Genomic DNA, 24,334 nt, shown 5'->3' with positions numbered 1-24,334 from the left:
TACAGCAATGTCCTTTGGTTTGACTAATGCCCCTACTTACTTCATGTGTCTCATGAATAAGGTATTTATGGAGTATCTGGATAAGTTTCTGGTTGTCTTTGTTGATGATATTCTGATATACACCAAGAATTAAGAACATGAGGAACACCTAAGACTTGTGGTATATAGAAGCTTAGAGAACATCAGTAGTATGCTAAGTTTAGCAAGTGCGAGTTCTTGTTGAGTGAATTTTCATTCCTTGGACATGTCATTGCCAATGGAGGTGTTGCAGTTGACCTAGGAAAAGTCAGAGATGTGTTGAAGTGGGAATTGCCTCATACAGTGACAGAGATCAGGAGTTTCCTTCGACTTGCTAGATAGTACTGTAGATTCATAGAAGGAATCTCCAAGATAGTGAAGCCACTCACCTTACTACTTGAGAAAGGGAAAGAGTTCAAATGGACTGATCTTGTCAAGCTAGCTTTGAAGAGTTGAAGAAGAGATTGACTATAGCCCCAGTGCTAGTGAGGCCTAATATTCACAAGAGTTTTGATATTTACTACTGATCCGAATAATTACACACAGTTCCTAATTAATTCTAACAATTTTTATAAAATTTTAAAATACAGGCAAAATTTACTGATCCGAATAATTACACACAGTTCCTAATTAATTCTAACAATTTTTATAAAATTTTAAAATACAAGCAAAATTTAAAACTAGGGTGTTACAAATACTACCCATCCTAACAGGAATCTGATATGATCCCGAGATTCAGAAAAAGGCTAGCAAGAGAAAAAAAAAGGTCAGATTGTTTTTCTTGGATATATTCTTCTTTGTTTGACCCATGATCTGGTGTTGATGTCTTGCATGGAGTTATTCGTAATCCATTCAGTGATTCTTTGTGTGGGGCTGCTTCATTATGACGGCTTCAGCTTCCCTGTTCTTCTAATTTTCATAGCACGAGGGTGATTGGAGACTACCCCTCCTAACAAGGTCCTTCTAAACTTCATGTTGACGTTGATGAAGGTGGAATCTTTGGAAGACTTCATGGATAGCCAAAGAACTATGAAGGAGAAGGGAATAAGAAGATCAAGGATAAAGGGAAAGGAAAACCCAACTACCTATCTATATATACTTATATAATTAGTTGATGTCATTGTGGATGGAAGTCCAACAACACACCAACACTCATACAAAATCTCAGGGATTAGTTAACATGTATACATTTCTTAGAGATCAAGTTGAATTTGTTAACCTTTCATAAAAAGTTGAATCTGCTAGGATGTCTATCTCTAACATTTTTTTTGAACGAATTATCTCTAACATTTGTGTCAATCAATAGAAACCAACCTGGCCTCCTGCCGGAGGTTACATGCTTAATTACCAAACTTTACAATTATTAGTCTCACATGGCCAATGCATGAAACAAATGAAAAGGCATGCTCTCTATAACAAATTTCTTATTTATTGCATTGCCGCGTCACTACAAGCCAGTCTTCAAAGTAACGTGCAAAGGGAGGGAAATTTGTCTAATTAAGTTATGAAGAAAAAATATCGAGACTTCGTAGTCCAAGCTATATGTGACGCTACTTGTATTTCCATCCAAGATGTGACGCCTTGATCGCATGAATTTTGCTTGCTACCTGCTTCATGTTCGACCGTTCAGATGGTAATAAGCGCGTGCAAGAAAGTGCTACTTGCAGCAGAGCCGCCAAGCATTGGTATATCTCATTTTCTGTTACTTTCTTTTCTTGAGTTAATTTCTTGCATTCTTCCACAAGATGGGCATCGATAACCTGAAATATTTGATCCGGAAAGCTGTTCTCCACGAAGCTGATGATATCTAGTCCGTCTGTGAACATAGGATCTGTCGGCCGTTTGCCAGTCAAAATCTCCAACAACAGTACACCAAAACTATAAACATCCCCAGACGTTGACGCGTGGCCACCTCCCCCGTACTCTAATAAATAGAAAAATGTGTAGAAAGTAGATTTATGTAAGTTCTAAATAATATTATATAATACTCCGTAACTAGAAAACATGTGAGAGAGAGACGGGGGGCGAAACCAAATATACCTGGAGGAATGTAGCCAATTGTCCCCTTCACACCGATCGAGCTAATCGAACCTGCCCACGCTGATTGATGATCAACATAGAGACGTGCAATGCCGAAATCTCCCAAGAGAGCATTCATATCATCATCTAGAAGAATATTGCTGGGCTTCAAGTCACAATGGACAGTGGGCCTCCCGCAGTCGTGGTGTAAATAATCCAATGCATCCGCTACATTGACAACTATTCCAATTCTTTGAGTCAAGTTTAGACGTTTTGGAGCTGCTTCGTCGTCTCTGTGGTGTATCCATGTGTCCAGGTTCCCATTAGGCATGAGCTCATAAACTAAAGCCTTGAAAACATTGCCTGCGTTATCTACAGTTGAGCAAGCAGTTATGATGGGAAGAAGATTCCGGTGCTGAATACTTCTGAGTGCTTCACACTCTGCCAAGAAGCTTCTCTCTGCACCTCGCATCTCAAGGTTGAAAACCTTCACAGCCACTTCCATCTTGTTTTCCTTCAATTTCCCACTGTACACCGAACCGTAGCTTCCTCTTCCTATCAGATTGGATTCTGAAAAATCCCTTGTTGCTTGGGCTAGGTCATTGTAACTAACTTTCTCAAAATGCTCACCAAAAGAAAGCTGTGACAAATCTGCCCTTCTAGAAGTCTTCTTCTCAAGGACTAAAAAGTAGACCAACAATAAGAGGGACATGAACCCAAAAATTGGGATCAATATTTTGACCAAATAGTTTACGTGTCTCGCTCTTCTAGAATCAACACGGCATGAAGGCATACGCAAATCCATTGCTCCTCCACACAATCCCGGATTGCCATTGAGTGACACAACTGTAACATTATCAAATATACTATTTCTTGGTATTTCTCCTTGGAAATTATTGTAAGATAGGTCAAGTTTACTGAGAAGCTCTAGATCATTTAGAGAATCTGGCAAGGGGCCTGACAAATTGTTATGGGAAAGATTGAGCATGCTCAAGCTATTTAGATTACTGAAGGTGGTCGGGATGTTTCCTGTAAGAATATTTTGGTCCATTTCAATGGTGGTTAGATGTTTGCATTGGCCCAAATTTTCAGGAATTACCCCACTAAGTTTGTTCGATGAAATATCTAGTACGACTAATTGTTTAAGGTTACCAAACTCGACTGGTATGCTCCCTCGGAAATTGTTGTTACTAAGGCTCAAATTGATCAAAGGTTGAAGGTTTCCCAAGCTAGGTGGTATTGAACCGGTGAAATTATTATTTGCAAATGACAAAAATGACAAACCAATAAGATCGCTAATGGAAGGTGGGATTATCCCTGCAAAGTTGTTGCCACCGAGATTTAGACGTTGTAGGTTTGTTAACTTTCCAATCCATTCATCAATCGTACCGGTAAGATTGTTGCCATCAAGCGCGAGATGAATTAAGCTATTAAGTTTTCCAATGCTCGCGGGGACTGTTCCAGATAGGTGGTTATCACTCATTATTAGAGTTGTGAGGTTGGTAGGCAGGTTACCTACTGAATTTGGTACGACTCCCTGCAGATTATTACCAGCCAATGAAAGCACTGTCAGGGACCTGCAGTTTGTTAGGGCATCGAAGAATTCCCATCCAGTAGTATCGCTTGCTTCAAGCATGTTTTCCTCAAGGTTTAGAGTAGATAGAACTGAAAAGTTCACGAATATGCTTGGGATTTGGCCAGTGAACTTATTAGACGAGAGACTCAGGTCTATGAGACCTGAAGCATTGGCTAGAGAAGCTGGAATGTTTCCTTCAAACATATTGTTTGCCAAGTACAGAAACTGGATATTAGGGAGGGCGTTGCCGAAGTTAGATGGCAATGTGTTGCCCAGCATATTGTACGCCAAGGATAGTTGTCGAAGAGAAGACAAATTAAAAAGAGTTTGCGGGATTCCACCCGACAGATTATTTTCGGGCATGTACAACAACGCTATGTTTGGCATTCGCCAAAACTCAGTGGGAATTGGCCCGTTCAGTTGATTTTGTGAAAGAGCAATTACTGATAAATCGGTGATGTTGCCGAGGCCTGGTGGGATGACCCCGGAGAGAGAATTTTCGTACAAGAGAAGAGATTCTAGTTTGGTAAGAAAGCCTATTCTAGGAGGAATAACACCGGTGAGGTTGTTTTCAGAGAGATCTAGTTTGACTAAGTTGGAACAGTTTGTAAGTGCGTCAGGAATCTCACCTTGCAAAAGGTTGCTTCCCAAGGAAAGGTACTTCAGGTTTAGTAGTTTGTTAAGAAGAGGTATGGGGCCATGGAAACGGTTATTGGATAGATCAAGATAATTAAGGGAGGTCAGATTTCCAAGAGAGGAGGATATTTGGCCAGCTAAGTTCTTGCCGGGGAGGACGAGCTCCGTGACACGATATGGCCGCGTCAAGGTGCAGTTCACACCATTCCACCGGCAGAAGTGGGTGTTGCTGGTCCAATTGCTCAAGGCTGTTGGATCGGTGATGCCCTTCTTGAAGTCGAGCAGCGAGTGAAAATCTTCGCTGTTTTCGTGAATAGTCGAGCAATGGACGTTGCCCGCTGCATAACACAGGAGCAGCAACGGCAGCACTACAAGCATGGCGAGTTTCGGCAGCAGCTTGGATTGCCACATTATTAGGCACTTCACCTGCAAAAATAAAGCATAAACTTTCTGGCGTATTACTAGAGCAACGACGTTGCGTTCATGCGATAATCAGAGTTACTATGAGCAAGCTTATAACCCCATCAAATTCTCTTACAGCGAACAAACATGTGCTAGCAGCTAATATGCAAATTTCGTTGTTTTTTCAATAAGAAAACGCAGGGCGTGGACACCCGTTTAAGACAGAACCCTGACAGAGTTACAGCAAGTAATAACATGCTAAAAGAGCTCAAAAGAGAAGGGTACCTCTGCTCTGCCGGCAGTCCTCCAGGAGAGCTTTGTTCTCTTCTTGGTATTGGGTGTTTGAACTCTGAAATTTACTAGTTGGATGCTCAGCTGGCTGAGGCCCCAGGGGTTTAAAAACAGTTTTACAGCACCATTACATCCACACACTCGCGTTGAGACGCCTTATCTCAGCTTGACCGCCGTTGGGCGAAGACCCTGAGTCCGTCAAACTCGCCAATCACTGCCACCTCTCAGTTTCCATCTTCTTGCCCAGTACCGCCGTCGCTGTCTGAGCTGTACAAGATTGTTGCGGCGTGTCCAGCCTCGAATCCCAGAGTACTTTTCTCCAGGAAACGGACAGAGATATTCCAGGCTGATGTGCGACCTGTCTCGTGTGGTTTCGATGATGATAAAATTCAGCTCGAGGGATGGTCTACGGTGCTGGATTTTCGTTTCCATGACCGATTTGGACCTTTGTGATGATGGCGCTTCCAGAATGTATGTGTGGGCATGATTCGTTCATAGGTTATCTTTGACAGGGTAACGAGCGGGTCAAGTCAACTTGTATCCAATCTGGACAAGAATAGTCTGTACAATGCCGTGCTTTACAGGGTTTTGCAGATGTTGAACACCGTTTCAGTTGGAGAAATATCTAGTGATCAGTATTAGTTGTAGTAGTCCATCAACCCGTGCTCCCGCACGGGATAATATTTTTTAAAACTATCATATTTGAAAATTATTTAAAAATTAAGCTCCTAGTTAATAATCGAAATTGTTTACCTACTACTCTCTTAGTTTTTTCAATATTTCAACATAATACTTATATAGATATATTCTCATCTTTGTCTTATGATTATTTTTAATTATTAATTACTCTATACACTTTTTATCCACATTCACACTTTATTGTTCATTTTGTATTGCATCTCCACACATTGTGTTTAGCATAAAAATCAATACTTTTCATCACTTCCTCACATACATGTACAGATTGTCTACGTGGTGATACTATCAAGCGTATATACCTTTACTTTATATTAACAATGACACTCATCATGTTTACTTTTGGACTTTTATTGAATGATGGATATGAAGATAATTAGATTAAGATTTAAGTGTTTACTTTAGCTATTTTTAATAAGAACATACGTGGGTAACTTGGATACAAATTTAGAATAACATTTTAAGTTATACTTTATAATGATATGCATAAGTAAATTGGATGAAGATTATGGGGGTTATTTTAGATTAGTTTTTTGTAATTGCAGTCGGTAGTTTAGATATAGGTTTAGAGTTTATTTTTGAATAAAACTATTACCATGAGCTACATCTCATTTGTTAAATATTCAAACACTATACGTATATAGATATATACCTATTATCTTCATCCGCTTGTGATAGATTTTAGTTAGTAGTTACTCCATAATATTTTCATCCATATTAATAATCTTTAACTTTTCACTTTGCATCATAAGTATGCGCTTGAATTTGTTTAATGGCACCTAACTTTGCGCTATAATTTTAACATAGAAATCTATATTCTCATCGTTTCCTCTATATCTTTATAAATGGTGACGCACATGATGCGTATATACCTTAGCTATTATATCATATACCAATAGTGTAAGAAATATTCCGGTCAAAAAATAGTGTAACAAATAGACGATTTAGACTCATATTGTTGTATATTTTTAATTAAGGTGACTAGATTCAAATGTTAGGTTACCTCATGTTATTTTTAATTATGGCATATGTGGATAATATAGATGCAAATTGAAGGGATCATTTTAATTTTTTTGAAGTGTTAGTGGTGGGCAATTTAGTTGCAAATTTATGTTGTTATTTTAAATATTGTTTTATAATGGTATGAGTTGGTAATTTTGATGAAGATTAGGTGGGTTACTTTAGTTAATTTTATATAATGGCATAGGTGGGTAATTTAGAAACAGATTTAGGGGGTTACTTTAGGCTATTTTTATAATGGCATAGGTGGGTAATTTTTTAGAAAGCATAATAGATCCAATAGCTATGATGATTTGAGTCTATCGATTGATGGCTAGATGTTTTGCTTTTTTTGAGAATTTTTAGGATTTCTCTCTTTTACTAGAGTTTTCACCTAGGAATCTTAGGTGGCTTCACCTGGAGGTTTCAAAAGGAGTCTCCAATTAGTAATAGTAAGGTGAAGGAGAAAATATGTGAACCTCCCTTTTTGTGTAAAAAATGGTTCATTCGAGGACGAGATAATTGCAGGATATTCTGCAAACCGTCATATATATGATCTTCGTGTGTTTTATTTCCAAGTTTGAAATTTCCAAGTTCAAACTCTGCTAAATCACCATCAGCAAGGTGGTTGGCTGTGCAAGTGCTTGAAAATTAGCCAACACAAGAGATGGGTTAGCTACTTCAGAAGATGAATGTAATGCACTTGAGAGCAGTCCGCACGAAGCCAACACAAACAGCTCGTCCAGTTGTCGCCATTACCGATCCCGCACAAAACCACCCAACCCAACCGAAGGAATTGCAAAATTCCAGCCGCTGCTCGCTGTACTCGTACGTGCACACGTGAGCGTGTCACTCGTCTCAAAAACTGGAGCTAGCGGCCCGATCGACAAAGCTTGCGACACGACTCATCGCCCCACGGGCGTCCGGCCAGCGTGGGATGGAGATCGAACAGCACTGCCATATTGTGCAGGGATGAGCCCCCGATCGACGACGCCAAAGGTGTTTACTGTTTAGCTAGCTGGTTTCGGCACGAAGCGAAGCGATCCAGGAAGGTGTTTGCATGATTGTCACACCCGATTTTAAGGATAAAATCGAGTGCATTAAATACATGTGCGCCAGGATCAAGTTACACATATGTACGACAATAGTGAATAACAAAGACAGTGCTAAAGCGAACAGAGAGAGTATTAAACATTATTACATGACCGAAAGTCTCAATAAAACATAAGCCTAATTTATTACGCAGCGGAACTCCAAAGACGACGACGACGACTCCACAGGCAGCTGACTGAAGAAACGTACGCCTAGAACTCCTTAAAGTCGTGTAGATACTCCTCTTCCCAATTAGCTTGGTCTGAACAGCAGTTTTGCAAGGGTGAGTACACTTATGGTTGGTACTCAACAAGTCGTGGGGAATAGTGTAGTGTAAGGCAAATCAAGGCATGGCTAAGGCATAATTAGCATTCGCTTTTAATTAAGTTGGTCAAGTTTTATTAGCAATTAACTAAGTATAAGTTCATACCACCCGAAATTAAACATGATCATAAATAAAGTAAACAACATATGCATGAAATGACACCAAGTTAAATCCATCTTCCGATATTATTATCATGTGAGGGTCCAGGCCGCTCTTAACCGTGAGCACGGCTGATCGATCAGTTTTACACTTTGCAGAGGTGGCACATCTTTACCCATAAGTCGCGTAAAAGTTCAATAGAACTTTGGACCCAACCATGCGGTGTTTTCAAGGCACCATACCACACTTCCGAGGTGTGATTGCATAGGGACGCTACGAGGCCTTTACAAAGATTCGCTAGCAATGTGGTAACCTGCTAAGGTTTTAGGTCGAAGCGAAACATATCAGTCCCCTAGAGGGTATAGTGTCTTAGCCAAGCCCACTTCCCAAGAGAGCGAGTGCTATATCCCATCAACGCCTCCCCTCTTGCCCTTTCGGTAAGATTACCCCAAACTAGAGTTTCTAATTATTCAGCCAAGACCAGAGCCATTTAGTCTTGTGGTAGCACTGTTTTCCTGGGTGGTCGCTCCATGTTCCGATTAATCATACATGATCTTGTATTAATGAAAGGTATGACGGAAGTAAAGCAAGATTAAGCATTGTGTTTAGTTAAACCACCATACCAAGTAAGCACTAAGCATGAGCTACCCAACATAAAGTAAACCGGTTGGTCAAGGCAAAGGTAATTCAATCTAGGCGAACCTTAATTGGGACCCATCAATTTAATCTTAACATGTGCATAGCATAAATGTTGAGTACGAGAAAGTAAAGGTGTATAGGACGAAAAGGTAGTGATCAAGGACACGACTTGCCTTCTTGGCCTTGCTCCTGTTGTTCGTACTCCTCGAAGGCTTGGTCTTCAACTCCCTCGAACTGCAGGACGTCTACACGCGTCACACGGGCACATACAAGCAAACATGGGCAAACAGTAGGAAAACAGTACACCAATCATAGTTAAACAGAGAAAACAAGCTTGAACAGTTGATCTACGCTTTAAAACAAACACGTGGATATAAAGAACGCGAAAAACGGAGTTAAGATGCAAAAGATATGATTAAAACAAGATCCAGGGGCTTTTCTGTGAGAAAAACAAAACTTTTAGGGCCAAACCGCAAAAACCGAGGGCTTATACGTAATTACGCTATAAACCGAAGGTCTAACACGCAAAAACTCAAATTCCGGACGGCAGGTTGATTCTTGAAAAGTTCAAGGGTTAAACCGAAAAGTGCGAGGGCAGATCTGGAATTATTTTCAACGCGATCTGGACCGCGGGTTGATTCGTGAAAAAGGCGGGGGCTTAAGAGCAAAAGCGGCACGGCGCGGCTCGGTTGACCGTTACGCGGTCTTGTTTGACTCACTATTGGCCATCGGATCAAGATCTGACGGTCGTGGTCATCGATGACTCGCGGCGGCGGCGAGCGGCGGCGCGCGACAGCGAGCGGCGGCGGGTCGCCGGAGTTGGCCGAAAAGGCGCTCCGGGGCATGGTTTGGCGCGCAGATTGCACCAAAAGAAAGAGGGGAACACGGCGAACTTGTTTTGGGGGTCCTCGGCGACCGGAGCTCACCGGAGGCGGCGCTTGATGGCGGGGAAGAAGCGGCGGCACTGGAGCTTTGGGGCGCTAGGGTTTCGGGCGTAGGCGCGGGGTGCTCGAGGCCGGGGAGGGGGCGGTGACTTATATAGGGGCGGCGCGCTTGGAGATAGAGCGGCCCCGGGTTTGAATCGCGGCGGATTCGGAGCGGGGGCCGACGGGATTCCGGAGATGGCGGCGCGGTGGTTGCGGGGAGTCCCGGCCGGATACGGCCGGAGGTAGGCGACGACGGGCGGTAGGCGGGCTGGCGATGCTGTTGGGCCGGCGCGCGCATTCGCGGGCCGCGGGGCGACGAGCGAGCGGCGGACTTCGCAGGCCGGCCAGAGGCGGAGCGGTGGGCCGCTCGGGTGGGGAAGCTGGGCCGGCAAGAAGAAAAGAGGAGGGGGCCGGCGGAGCTGCTGCGGCTGGGCCGCGCGCGGTTCGCGGGCCGCGGAGAAGAGGCGAGTGGCAGGCCGCAGGGGTGTCGGGAGCTGGGCCGGCAAAGGGTGGGGCGGCCGGAGGGGCTGCAGCTCGGCTGGGCCGAAAGAAGAAGAAGAAGGGAAAAGAAGGAGAGATGCGGCCCAGGAGGAGAAGAAGAAAAACAAAAAGAAAGAGGAAAAGGAAATGGTTTTGGAAATTGAATTTAAACTTGAAATTCAAATTTTTGGTTCAAACTCCAACAATCAAAAATTATGCTCCAGCATGAATGCACAAATAACCCTATGATGAATTAATTAAATTAAAGAAAATGAAATTAAATGCCTAGAATCTAAATGACATCCTAATTTGAGCAAGTTTTAATAAATTTGAATTCTCTAAAATTTGGGTGTTACAATGATGTCCTCTTATGCCTGACCTAACTGTTTGGATGGTCTCGAGAATGGCTGAAACGGAGACAACTAATGCTTCACCGAACGGTGGTACCGTGTGTGCCAGGCAGTGGCGGTCTGCCAGGGAGACAGGGAGCTCGGAATCGCTCGGAATCGTTAGTGGATTCAAGAATCAGGCTGGCTGGCTGAGAACATAGATGTCCTTGTAGGTTGTTACTTTGAGAAATCAACTACCAAGTGATTCTATTTTTATTAGAGCTAACCTAGTGATTCTAGTGTTCATTAGTGCTAACCATGTCTTTCTTTGTGAGCACAAACTTTGGTAGCTATTTCTATTTCCAAAAAAAAAACTTTGCTAGCTATTGAACCCACTGTCAGATGACTTGAATTGTATCGATCTATAAAAAAACACTCAATTTGCAAAGGTGAGATAGCCCCCAGACAATTTGCTAAGCGAATACATTCTCACGCACGTCAAGAAAACCTCCAAACCCCAGCCCCATCTTTAAAACCTCCGAAGCCTTACCCACGCCCCCACTCTTACACAGCGGCACCATAGTTGTTATGGGATAGACTGATTTTTTTTAAACGCTAGCCATAAATTCGCTCCAATGGGTAGTCAAACACGGGACCTAAAGAGTCCTACTAGAACCACCTAACCAACTCAGCTATAGAGACCCGTTCGCTTAAAACTCGACTAGGGGGGGTGTTGTTAAGATAGCTCTAGGCATTTTGCTAAGAGAAGACCTTCTCAAGCCTATTGAGCTAGAAAACTCTGAGGGGGTTTTGTTAACTCCAGCCTGGATTCGCTCCTACGGGGAGTCAAACCCAAGACATGAGGAGTGCAACTAGAACCACCTAAGATCATCTTCAGCAGATTGATTTCCCATTTTCCCCTTTATTCCCCTGTAGGGTCGGGATTCCCCTTTCATAGTTTTAGGATTTTGGGGAGAATTGCTTTAGTAGATCCTCTTTCAATCTTTCTTACGCATGGGGCCTACTTGTCAGTGGGTTAATGATTTTTTCCCGCTCCACCCTAGGCGGCGGGCTTGGATGCCTCTGGGCAAAGGACGATGATGATGGCCTGCGGGCTGGAAGTGACAAGGCAGAGCGGTGGCGGGGGTGGAGCAACGATGGCGGGGCGAGCCCACACGGTGGCAGCGGGGGTGGAGCAGCGATGGTGTGGGCAGAAGGAAGCCGACATTGGCGTGCGAGCCCATGCTGGGTAGGGGCGGGCGGCGGCCTCCGGTGGCGCGACCACCGTGCATGGTCGGGACGGCGTTGCGAGGCAGAGGGCGGCCGGCGATGGATAGCGCTACCAGGCCAACTGCACACGTGGAGCTTGCAGATGGCGTTGCTAGGTCAGCGACGCGCATAGGATAGTTGGTGGTGGCGTGAATGCCAAGGTGGCCGGCGAGGCAGATCGGGCAGCCAGGGAATCCTGTGGCTTGCGGATCGTGTGGCATGAGAGGAAGGGAGGAAAGGGAGAAGGAAAGGGAGAGGGGTGAATTAACTTTTGTAAAGGGGAGACGGGGAGTAATAAAGGGGATTGAGAAAAAAATAAAGAGGAATGGGGAATGGAAAGAGGGTCGGCTGGAGCTAGTTTTTCTCCCCCTAACCCCTTTTTTGGCTTAAAAGAGAAAAGGGGAAAGTAGAAAAGGAATCTGCTGAAGATGCTATAACCAACTCAGCTAGAGGCTCGTTTGCTTGTATATGGATCTATATATTGAAGAAGTTCTAGTATGATCTAAAAATTCAAGTTCAAATATATAGATCTATGTTTATCGAAATTCCTTTCGGGAAATTGTGTAACAGTTTTATATAACCAGCATGATTTTTTCATAGGTTCATGAAACGGGCGATGCACTAGCACAGTATGCAGTCTCATAATTCTTTTTTTTAAATAAATAGGTATGAGATTGTACCTATTTCATTTATAAAGAAGGTAGAGTAGAGTCTAGCTAATTGGAAAAGAGAGTGCACATAAAGAAGTTTTTCTCACGCTATAATCACTAGGTCTTTTTGCTCCAGCCAAAGAAGATAGGTCTTTTGGCAAAAATCAAAGAGGAGGCTGCGGCGTGGGCAGTCCGAAAATTCTTATGTGTTCCCGGTAGTACAACACGGCAACAGGCCTTCCTAACCCTACGAGCATTATGCATACGAGCGTGAAGCGTCAGTAGCAATCACTGTGGCTCCTGCCCCAAGCTTCCTATCCGAAAGTTCTCCTTTGGCCGCGCTCCGTTGCCATTGCCCTGCCCTGATGCCCTCACAGCCAGGTTGGTCCACCACGCCCCGTGCAAGTTCCACCGGAGAGCCGCTGTCGCTAACATGCTAGCGACTAAGGCAAGGAAAAAATTAGGCACTTGGAGTATAGGACGTGCGTCCCGAACTGTGAAATCAGTGGTTGTACAAAAGTACCACTGTACAAGGGCCATTCTCCACCCTGGAATGCCGGATACAGCTTGCATCTTGTTGAATGTTTATGGCTAGTTATTTTTGCACCACTTGCAATAAGAGAATCGCGCACACAGAACATCTACTGCACAGAGATCAGAAGCTAGCTCGCCTATGCCAGCATGGCAGCATCTCCAGCATATGAGAAACCGTTGCCCAGACGAAACAAGCGACGTGTACGGTGTACCGGACGAAACACTGAGCGACTACATCAGCCACAGCCGGCAAGGCCGCAAGCGTATACTCACGTGAACACACCCCACGACTAATGTCTAGTAGTGGTCGGTGGTAGCTCGCGACACGGTCCTTCACGAGCATCCCGGCGGCAAGGGAACGAGGTGCAACGATCATTGCACACATGAATGATGAGGCCGCCGCGTCCGCTGGTGCAGTGTCGTCTCGCGCAGGGTGGTCGCTCAACGGAATGTATTTGGCCGGACACAACGCCACCGGAACCACGAGCGAGGGTAGGTATGGATACCAATTCTTACTCGCGGGTGAGAGTATGGGTATGAATTCTCACCCGCAGGTAGTGTGCGGGTATACAAACTTACCCGCAGGCACCCATCTGGTACCCAAAATACAAGTATTATGGAGCGATCCATATATGCTATATGTCCTTTGGTTCCCTCAACTACCTGTTCATAAGGGCTCAAAAAAAGCTCACACCGAAACAAGGTCACTGTATCACCAGTAATGGTTTGCATTCTGGAGCGACGAGTCCAATGGGGGCAGCAGGGTTGCCCGCAGCCCGAAAGTGTAGTCACCACCTCCCCAATCAAATTGAGCGACACTAGATCTGAGAATGTGAGTTACATCCATGCAATATTCGTTCTGTTTGAGGATGTATATTCTTTCATGACATCATGTTCTTTCATGTCTTGAGGAAATACAACCTCGTGATAGAACTAATTAGCTTAGCATTGACTCAAAAACTTAACCAGTGATCAATTGGGGTTCATCTATAGGCTAAAATCAACATGACCTCTAGCTAATTAAGAAAACCGAGAGGCAGAGGGAGAGATACCGACCATCGGGCTTGGAGGAGGAGCTCGTCATGGCGGTGACAGCGGTGTTGATGGTGAGTGTAGGCGGCGGCGGAGCTTCCCGCTGCTTCAGTGCTAGGATGATCGGTCCAGGATTTGTCAAGTGGGTTTGGTGGGCACGATGAACCTTGGCGTGCGTGCCCCTGGCCCCCACCTTCTATTTATAGCACTGCGCGACGGGAGCCCGCCAACCATGTTCGGTTGGGCGTACCCTATCGAGGAGTCCGACTCGGTCATTGGACCGAGTCGGATGAGATCAAAACTAACACCTCGTGTATTATTGTGGTAGTCTGTTAAGGATTGTGCATCTTGATAAATTCTTTGGAGAAAGATCTTTGGGAATTCAAACCACATCCTAGATGTGTAGATCCAAATTTTCTGTTCAGTTTTAGTTTTTTTTACATTTGTACATTTTCTTAGCGTGTAGGGAGCCTTCCTTGGCTGCCCGTTTATTACTTCTTTTATATTAATAGAATAGAAATGGTGCACGGTTTGTGCCCGTTCGTTAAAAAAAATTTATGCAAGCCAAATTAATATTGCGGCTATAGTTGTGTAATTACAGTATGTCAGTATAGTTGTATTGCGTTATCTTTAACTATTTTTTTCGATATTTTGGAAGCTACATTGGCATGTGATGAAGTAATCGATGTTATTGTTTGACTTCACAACAAGTTGCACTCCTGATGTTGTTGTATTCAGATAACATTATTCATATGAGTATATGGTAATGTGTAGAAACTGAATAACCTTACGTGTTCCACCACTACGGGAAAGCTGAAAATTGCCGAGTATATTTTTTGTGCCGAGTGTTTTTTTTCGAGCACTCGGCAAACAAGCTCTTCGCCGAGTGCCAAGCCAAAAACACTCGGCAAAGAAAAAACACTCGGCAAATCGGGGCTTTGCCGAGTGTCAAAAAAAAACACTCGGCAAACCCCCCTCTTTGCCGAGTATTTTTTTTACACTCGGCAAAGAGGGTGGTTTGCCGAGTGTCAAAAAAGACACTCGGCAAAGAGGGGGATTTGCTGAGTGTTTTTTTTTACACTCGGCAAAAAAATAATTTTTTTTCTCTTTTCACCATGAAATTTTTTCTACTCCCCACATACAACATGTGGTACTCCATCTTAAAATTTGGTATATTTTTGGATTTATTTGCTATATTTCTTTAATTAATTGCATTTCAAGGAAATTTTTGGTATAAGTCAAATTTGAACTGCAAGTGATTCAAATTATGGAACAAAATGAGTAGAAAAATGATATTCATATTATTTGGCCATATTTGAGACCTGACCCATGAAATGAAAAGAAATTTTGAACATCTTGTTCAGGAAACACGACCATGAACGTGTGGCAGTAGTATTTTTAAATTGTAAAAAAACAAGCAAAGTCTGAAAATCATGAGATTTGTCATGATGTGATGATATAATACGTGGAGGCTGTGGAAAAAAATTGAGAAGGTTTTGCACATTTCATCATGTACAATGATTACAGACCGAAGCATCTCAGAAGAAGAATACTAACTTTGAGAGGATTCGATAAGATTTAGAGTCGAAGTGACGGTCAAGTTTGGTTTGATTGCCAAACTTTTTGTATAGTCAATAGACAACATATATTGGTTCGTGTGAAAATTTGGTATTTTTTTGAAACTGTTGGATATTTTTTAATTTTTTTTCAAAAAAACTTTGCCGAGTGTCCTACGTTGGACACTCGGCAAAGAAATCCTTTACCGAGTGTCCATGTAGGACACTCGGCGACCAGCTGGCCCCCCCTCAAAAAATACCCGGCCGCAACCCCACCCCCCGGCCCCCTCATCTTCACGCCGCCCACCCCCCTCCTTCACGCCGCACCCCCGGCCCCCTAGCTCCTCCTCACACCGCCCCCTCCTCCCCTGTACGTCGCCGCCCCCCTCCTCCCCTGCACGCCACCGCCCCCCTCCTCCTCCCCTCACGCCGCCGGCCCCCTCCTCCTCCCCTCACGCCGCCACCCCCCCTTCTCCTCCCCTCACGCCGGCCCCTTCCTCCTCCTCCTCACGCTGCCGCCCCCCTCCTCCTCCCCTCCCGCCGGACGCCGCCTCCCCTCTCCCCTTCTCCCCCCAGATCCAGCTCTCCCCTTCTCCCCCGGCGGAGGCCAGATCCGGGCGGCGGGGGCTAGATCCGTGTGAGGATGGGAGGCGGCCCTCCCTCCCCCGGCTGGATCCCCTCCCCGGCGACGCGCGGCCCGCCACCGTCGTCTCCATCGTCCTCGTCGACAAGGTCGGCCGCCGGAAGCTCTGGGTGGCCCGCCCCTCCCCGGCGGATGTGGCGGCGTGGCGGGCGGCGGCCGTGGCGAGGCGGCGTTGCGAGCGGCGGCCGTGGCGAGGCGGCGTGGGGGGCGGCAGCCGTGGCGAGGCGGCGTGGCGGGCGGCGGCCGTGGCGGTGGTGGAGGCCGGTGGGCGGCGGCCGTGGTGAGGCAGCGGTGGTGGAGGCCGGTGGTGGTGGCCGGCAGTGGTGCCGGTGGTGGTGGCGGCTGGCACTTTTGTTTTTTTTTATTTTTTTCGAAAAATATGTTTGCCGAGTGTGTTTGGTCACTCGGCGAAAGCTTCGCCGAGTGCACGACATAAAACACTCGGCAAAGTTAACTTTGCCGAGTCAAAATTTACCGTGTGTCATTTGCCGAGTGTTAATGTTACACTCGGCAAACGTTTCGCCGAGTGTTTTTGGACCTTCGCCGAGTGCCTGCCGAGTGCCCCAGGCACTCGGCGAACTGTCTGTTTCCCGTAGTGCACGGCCTAGAAGGCTGTCCAAAGAAGAAGAGCGGACTATCGTGCCATGGTCCAAAAATAAAAACAGCCCAGCCAACCTAGACTCGTCGGCCTTCTTGCCCAACGACGGCTACAAACGGGCAAAATCTCACCACAGTCGCAAAGCGACGAAGCGGTTCCCACCGCGGCGGCACCGCGCTGTTACGGATGAAATCGGCCACTACGGGAGCGCTAGCGGCGCGCGCCCTTTGGGGCCAGAGCATGGAGCAGTCGCAGTTGCGGGCAGCGGTAGACGGTGAAGCAGGTGGCTGACCAGCGGCCGTACTAATGGTACGCGCAGGATCTCGCTGACCTTAACTTTTTGCGTGACTGTCACTAGTAGAGAATTGGCTTTCCATACGCCCCCTTTTGTCCCGGTTTAAAGTTGGCCCGGGACAAAAGGTTCACCAACCGGGACTAAAACTCGGTCACTGGTGGGGGGCTCACCAACCGGAACCTTTTATCCCGGTTGCAAAGGCTAATACGAAAAAAAGACTCTGAGAGGCCTTTTATCCCGGTTTGAAACACCAACCGGGATAAAAGACCCCCCCTTTTATCCCGGTTGGTAACACCAACCGAGATAAAAGGGTCAAGAGCCTTTTATCCCGGTTTGAAACACCAACCGGGATAAAAGGGGGTCATTTATCCCGGTTGGTGTTTCAAACCGGGATAAAAGGGTCCCCAACGAGGTGACTGGAAGGTGACTGGAAGGGGATTAAATCGTGGGGGACCCTTTTATCCCGGTTGGAAACACCAACCGGGATAAAAGGGGGTCTTTTATCCCGGTTGGTGTTTCCAACCGGGATAAAAGGGTCCCCCACGAGTTAATACAAAAGGATAGTATCCCCTACATAGTCAGATGTGGTGTGTAGGTGGGATGGCAAGGAAGCTACGCGCGAGGCTGGAGGTTGTGGGTTCGAATCCCACGAACCGCGCACGCGCATATTTCGCGTGAAAAATCGCGTGACTTGTGACTTGGGACGTGAAAAATCGCCTGGGAGCTCGGGAATTTATTTTTTTTTGCAGCGTCGGCGGTCTCTACAATTACCAACCGGGATAAAAGGGGGTCTTTTGTCCCGGTTGAGTGACCCGGGATAAAAGACCCCCCCTTCCGACTTTTTTATTTTTTAGCCCTTTTCGTGAAAGATTCTCACAAATAGGCCTCTGGCGGAACCAATTCCAAAAATGGACCCTTAGCTTGGCGCCATCCACGCTGGCGCCAAGCTACAACGTCTCGGCGCCAGCCATCCTGGCGCCAAGGTCTTTGCACAGCTGCTGACGCGGATGCCGACGTGGCGGGGGCTTGGCGCCAGCCATGATGGCGCCAAGCCTTGGCGCCGTGGATCTTGGCGCCAAGCTTGGCGGCGTAGATCTTGGCGCCGAGCTATCTACGCCGTACCTCTTCGCGTTTCGAACTAAATAAGTATAATTATTCCGAGGAGTGTGCAGCGAACTAAGTTGTGGTTCAACTGGTTAGGAGGTGGGTTCCTTAACTTGGAGACCCGAGTTCAAATAAAGTTGCACCGCTTGTTTACCTGTACAACAGAGAAAAAAAAATAAAATGGTTCAACACTGGGGTTTGAACTCGGGTCTCCAAGCTAAGGAACTCACCTCCTAACCAATTGAACCACAACTTAGTTTGTTGCACACTCCTAGAAATAATTATACTTCTTTAGTTCGAAATGCGAAGAGGTATGTCGTAGATAGCTCGGCGCCAAGATCTACGGCGCCAAGCTTGGCGCCAAGATCCATGGCGCCAAGGCTTGGCGCCATCATGGCTGGCGCCAAGCCCCCGCCACGTCGGCATCCGCGTCAGCAGCTGCGCAAAGACCTTGGCGTCAGGATGGCTGGCGCCGAGACGTTGTAGCTTGGCGCCAGCGTGGATGGCGCCAAGCTAAGGGTCCATTTTTGGAATTGGTTCCGCCAGGGGCCTATTTGTGAGAATCTTTCGAAAAAAGGGTTAAAAAACAAAAAAGTCGGCTCCCCTTTTGTCCCGGTTGGTTTGTCCCGGATGCATTTTCGGGATATTTGCACCCTACCAACCGGGATTAAAGTCCAATTCTCTACTAGTGTGTAGTATGAGGTTCGGATAAGGGATCCGAGCAGTTGTTAGCTAGATTGCGGACTTGTGGTCGATTAGCAGCGCCGTTCCATTTATCATAAAGTTGTTTCAAACACCACTCAGTGTTACAGTCACACACTACCATAGAAGCGATCTGAATACTTTCTGAACTTATTGATGCTTTATCAAATCCATTTTTCCAAATGCTCAAAAGCCAAATCTTAATATGATGGCACTATACACTGTTCATCATTCACCGCCTACAGGCTACAGCTTTATAGCAGGGTAGCTCGTTCTTTTTTAACATGCAAACTCATAGGCTGAATTGCCAACTTTGTGCCCATTGCATTCAAAGAGAACCTAAACTGACTACGCAAGATTTCTACCACATTGTAAAATACTCTACTAAGTATGAATTATGACTGCTTTCTCTTGATTGATCCCACATATGCCATTCTGATTGATTGCAACTTACACTGACAACTCTCATGTTTATTCTTTCTCTTGGGAATAGCCGAGCGCAATAAAGAGTGATCTGCACTAGAGATAGCAATCACGAATTCACCATATTATCTGTTTCAGCTTTGCTTGAATAAAACCCTTACATTCTTCTTGGAGATGAGCATTGCATCAATAATGTGCAGCATCTAATCTGAAAAATCCCTGCTGTTGCTTTCTAATTCCATTACTGTTACTCTGCTTGATGATCATATATTGAAAGAGAAAAAAGTTGTCTTTTGGGCAAACAAAATTGGAACGAAAAAAATTTCTTTCTTTTATTAAGAACTACTTGAATTTTTTTCCAGTCTGGTTGCGAGGTCGAAATAGTGAGTATGAATCATAGTTCCATTTTTTTTTCTTGATCCACTCCATGTATTTCATGTTCCAGATACTAGAATAAATAACATCCAACAAATTAGAATCATCTTGATAGAGATAATAGGCCCTTTCTATGTAATATAAATAGGATCAATTCTAACAAGTCACACTTATATTCCAGAGACACCAAATAAAAAAAATCCAAACAGCACCTCAAATCCCAACATCTAAAGCTTCAAAAGGCAAATATTAGTATGGGCTGGTACTACATAGTACATACTACAAACAACTTGGCTTAACACCACATATGATTTCTCTCACTTAATTGCTGCGACATATGATTTTCTGATTGCATGTAAGTTATTAATGGCGACTTCTCTCATGCTCAGTCTTTCCCTTGGGAATGGAAATGTACAAGCAAGCGCAACTTGCACGAGGGACAACACACATCGATAGACCTTGTTTTCTGTTACCACCATTGCTTTAATAAAGTCTTTGCATTCCTCTTGGAGATGAGCATCAATGGTATGTAACACTTGATCTCGATAATTTCTCTCCATAAAGCTGATAATGCTGAGTGCACCCTCAAACATAGAATCAATTGGTCTTTTGCCTATAATCATCTTCAGAAGTACTATGCCAAAACTATAGACATCCCCACAGGTTGATACATGAACACTTTGAGCATACTCTGAAAAATTGAAAAATAAAATTATTATGAGTAAAATGCACCACAGATCCCCGAACTTGTCCCACTGTGTCAATCAGGTCCTGAACTTCTAAAATGCATTTTTGGTACCCAAACTATTTAAACTGTTCATCCCAAGTCCAAACATGCCAGTCGAGCCTCCAACACCGATGTGTCATGCCACCTTGGCGCCACACCGGTGAAAATACGCAACAACGCAACCCCCCCCCCCCCCCGGCAGTCCGCATCTTCTCCATTCGCTCCTCCTGCGTCGCCTCTCCATTCCCCCGTGGCGCTATGTAGCTGCATGCGGGCGGCGGCCGGCAGGGTCTCCACCTCCCTTCCCCTGCCCAACGGCTGCCTGGGGGCGGACAGCGCAGGAGGACGGCGCAGGCGGGCAAGCAATGTGACAGGTGAGCAAACGGCTAGCGCGGGCGGTTGAGCTGCGCGATCTGGATGGGCGATTAAACTTGCTGCTGGCGAGCAGGGTGGCGACAGAGACTGTCCACCACTGTGTGCTAGAAAATTTGTTTTCCCATACACTGATTTGTTACAACATGCTATCCATTCTGCTCCAATACACACGGATCTTGAAAGCACATCCGATTTTTAACTCAAGCAAGCCATCAGAGAGAGGAGCAAACGAATCGGATCCTACTGCTGGCTTCGATCAAATCGAGTGACGGCTGCCAGAGGAGCAAGGAGGATGAGAACATGACACATTAGGAAGACAGAGGAGAAGGGGAGCGGTGGGTGGTCGGGGGACTGGTGGGGTGCGGCGACGAAGGAAGGGCGGTGACAGTGAGTTCCGTGATGCACGGGTGATGCAGTCGGGATATGTGGGATGGTGGGCAGTTGTGCTTGAGCTCGTTGCCGGCCATGTAGCCCAACCCGTGCCGAAGCTCATTGCCAGCCTCGCGGCTGCACCCAGGCAGTCGGCCCGTTCACGCCGCCGGTCCACATCGCCGTAGCTGCTGCCCCCGCTTGCGCCGTGCTGTTTGCCCTGCTCTCGAGCTGCCAGCCGCTTGGCGCTGTCCTTGCCCACATGGGCCCAGTGGCCCTTCCCCGACGAGGGCGGCGGCGGCCGGCGGGAATGGCGCACGGAGATACGAGATGGGAGGGGAGGGAGTTGAGGACCTAGCTAGAACGAAGGTCATGGAAATAAGGGGGTTTCTCTTACATATATTCGCCAACGTGGTGCTACGGTGGCTAGCCACGTCGGGGTCAAAATGCTTTGGTGTGTTGGGGATCTGAATGGACCATTTTAGATAGTTTGGAGACCCAAAAATGCATTTTAGAAGTAGGAGGACCTAAATGACACAACTAAATAAGTTTAGGGACCTATAGTGCATTTTACTCAATTATTATTGTGTGCATAACAGATAGTATACAAATTAGTGGAGGCGATGGCAAAATTCTTCATTTACACCTGGAGCAATATAGCCTATAGTTCCTGTGATAGCGAGAGAACTACTGCAACCTGAATGTCCAACTGCTATTGACCTAGAATCAACAACAATACTTGCTTTGCCGAAGTCTCCCAAATAAGCATTCATGTCATCATCAAGAAGGATATAAGTTGGTTTCAGATCACAGTGGACAATGGGCCTTCCACAGTCATGGTGTAAATAGGCTAATGCATCGGCTATGTCAACACATATGCTTATTCTTTGAGATAAGCCAAAAAGTTTTGGAGAAACACCACCATGTTTTTGATGCAACAATGTATCCAAACTCCCGTTAGACATGAACTCATAAATTAGGGTCTTAAAATTATAACCATTATTGTCTATAGTTGAACATGAAGTTAGTATAGGAAGAATATTCCTATGTAGAATGGTTCTCAAAGCCTCACATTCTGAGGCAAAACTTCTATATGCAAATCTTACCTCAAGGTCAAAAACCTTAATAGCAACTTGGACTTTAGCTTTAGTTAGCTTCCCTCTATATACTGAACTGTAGCTTCCCATTCCAATTAGGTTGGACTCTGAAAAGTTCCCTGTAGCTTGAGCTAGATCCATATAAGAAACCATAGGGAATTTCTTACCAAAAGAAAGTAATGATAAATTTAGCCTTCATGATGTCTTCCCAAGGACTGTAATATAAATTGACATCGCGAGTGACATGAAGCTAAATACTGGAATAAGTAAGATGGTCAAATAATGTTTCCACTCTATTTTCCGAGTAACTGCAGGGCACACAGTCATGCGGAGATCTATCACTCCTCCGCAAAGCCCCCAGTTGTTGTTGTTGAGGGAAACAGCTGTTGCATTTGCAAACACTCCATTGATTGGTATTTCTCCTTGGAGGTGATTGTAAGAAAGATCCAAGTGAGTCAAAAGATTCAGATGATTTAGAGTTGTTGAGATGAAGCCTGACAAATTGTTGTGGGAAAGATTGAGCATGTTCAAAGTTGCCAAATTACCTGAAGGCAATGGAATGCTTCCTGTTAGAATATTCTGGTCTAGTTCAATGACATTCAACTCTTGACATTCAGATAAAGTGGCAGGGATTTCACCAAGAATTCTGTTGGATGACAGACGTAGTTCAGTGAGTTATTTAACATTGCTAAACTCAGGCATAGGACCTTCTAGTTTGTTGTATGAAAGCACACATGTAGTCAATGTTTGGATACTAAAAACCTCTGCAGGTAGGTTACCATGTAAATTGTTGTTGGAAAGGTCCAAATTTGAGAGTTGTTGAAGGTATCCCAAACTGGTAGGTATGGTACCAGTGAAATTGTTTTGTGCGAGAGAGAGAAATTCCAAATGAGTAAGGTCACCAATGGAGGACGGGATTGGTCCAATCAAATTGTTCACCTGGAGAATTATACCCTGTAAGTTTTTCATCTTTCCAATCCACTCTCCAATTGGACCGCTGAGACTGTTGTATTTAGTTGAAGTAATGTTAGACCAGATAGGTTCGATATGCTCATAGGAACAGACCCTGATAACTTGTTTATACCTAACGCGAGCCATTGAAGGCTGGTGTTTGACTTAGTATAAGTGTTTGCAGTATAAGTGTTTATACCTATATAATTTGGTATAGATCCTTGCAACTGATTTTGAATGTCAAACAGGAAGCCTGCCTTTCACCTACTTGGGACTACCTCTAGGAACCACAAAGCCAAGTATTGCAGATTTTCTGCCCCTTATTCAGAAGATTGAGAAACGACTTATCTGCACCTCTACTTTCCTCAGCCAAGGGGGAAAACTTGAAATGGTCAACTCAGTATTCTCATCTGCAGCAGTCTTTTATGCAGGGACCCTAAAACTTCACAAGGGGTAATACAACAGCTTGATAAATATAGGAAACACTGCCTGTGGAGAGGGGCAGACATGCAGTCAAAAAAAACACACAAAGCAGCATGGACTATGGTTACAGTCCCCAAGAAACAAGGTGGCCTTGGTGTTATTAACCTCTCTACACATAATGACGCAATGCTCCTGAAATTTCTCCACAAATTTTTTACTAAAGCTGACATTCCCTGGGTGAACCTTATTTGGGAAAATTACTACAGCCAAGGGAAACTACCTGGACAGCAGCGAAAGGGCTCATTCTGGTGGAGAGACGTCGTCAAACTTCTAGACACCTACAAAGGTATTGCATCCCCAACTATAGCAGATGGCTCCACAGTTCTCTTCTGGAATGATCTTTGGAATGGAACAATTCTGGCACAAACCAGTCCACAACTATTCTCCGTTCGCCAAAAATGCTAACATCTCTTATAAGGAGGCTACTGAGGGGACAAATCTACTACATAACTTCAACATTCCCCTCTCAACACAGGCCTATGAGCAGCTAATCTCGTTAGAACAATCTATAGAACAAATGCCTGTGGCACAAGGAAAGGACAGATGGACTTATATCTGGGGCACCTCAGTGTTCAGCACCTCCAGGACATATAAAACAATTATTGGCTAAAGACATGTTCACCC

General features: G+C 45.3%; 1 protein-coding gene, 1 long non-coding RNA gene and 1 pseudogene across 2 annotated transcripts; all 3 read right to left on the bottom strand.

The window, feature by feature from the left end:
- Positions 1-1,429: 1,429 nt before the first annotated feature.
- Positions 1,430-5,096, bottom strand: LOC117862012 (uncharacterized). Its single transcript, XM_034745526.2, has 3 exons — positions 4,937-5,096; positions 2,059-4,675; positions 1,430-1,942 (listed from the first exon to the last, which is right to left on the bottom strand). Exons 2-3 carry the CDS (start codon positions 4,658-4,660, stop codon positions 1,569-1,571), a joined length of 2,976 nt encoding a protein of 991 aa, XP_034601417.1. The 5' UTR covers positions 4,661-4,675; positions 4,937-5,096; the 3' UTR covers positions 1,430-1,568.
- Positions 5,097-7,692: 2,596 nt separating this feature from the next.
- On the bottom strand, positions 7,693-14,409 carry LOC140221458 (uncharacterized). The gene is made up of 2 exons (XR_011897245.1): positions 14,037-14,409; positions 7,693-9,037 (listed from the first exon to the last, which is right to left on the bottom strand). It is a non-coding gene; the product is annotated as an uncharacterized lncRNA (long non-coding RNA).
- Positions 14,410-20,025: 5,616 nt separating this feature from the next.
- Positions 20,026-23,374, bottom strand: LOC140221677 (receptor kinase-like protein Xa21; annotated as a pseudogene).
- Positions 23,375-24,334: the final 960 nt, after the last annotated feature.

The sequence above is a fragment of the Setaria viridis genome, chromosome 1, assembly GCF_005286985.2.
Source record: "Setaria viridis chromosome 1, Setaria_viridis_v4.0, whole genome shotgun sequence".
Taxonomy (NCBI): Eukaryota; Viridiplantae; Streptophyta; class Magnoliopsida; order Poales; family Poaceae; genus Setaria; species Setaria viridis.
This window is presented reverse-complemented; position numbering and strand designations above follow the sequence as displayed.

Excerpts from the sequence above, each read along its gene's own strand:
- LOC117862012 (XM_034745526.2), bottom strand. The coding sequence starts at position 4,660 with ATGTGGCAATCCAAGCTGCTGCCGAAACTCGCCATGCTTGTAGTGCTG. Across the intron at positions 1,943-2,058 it reads AATTGGCTACATTCCTCCAG|AGTACGGGGGAGGTGGCCAC; the intron begins GTATATTTGGTT and ends TCTATTTATTAG.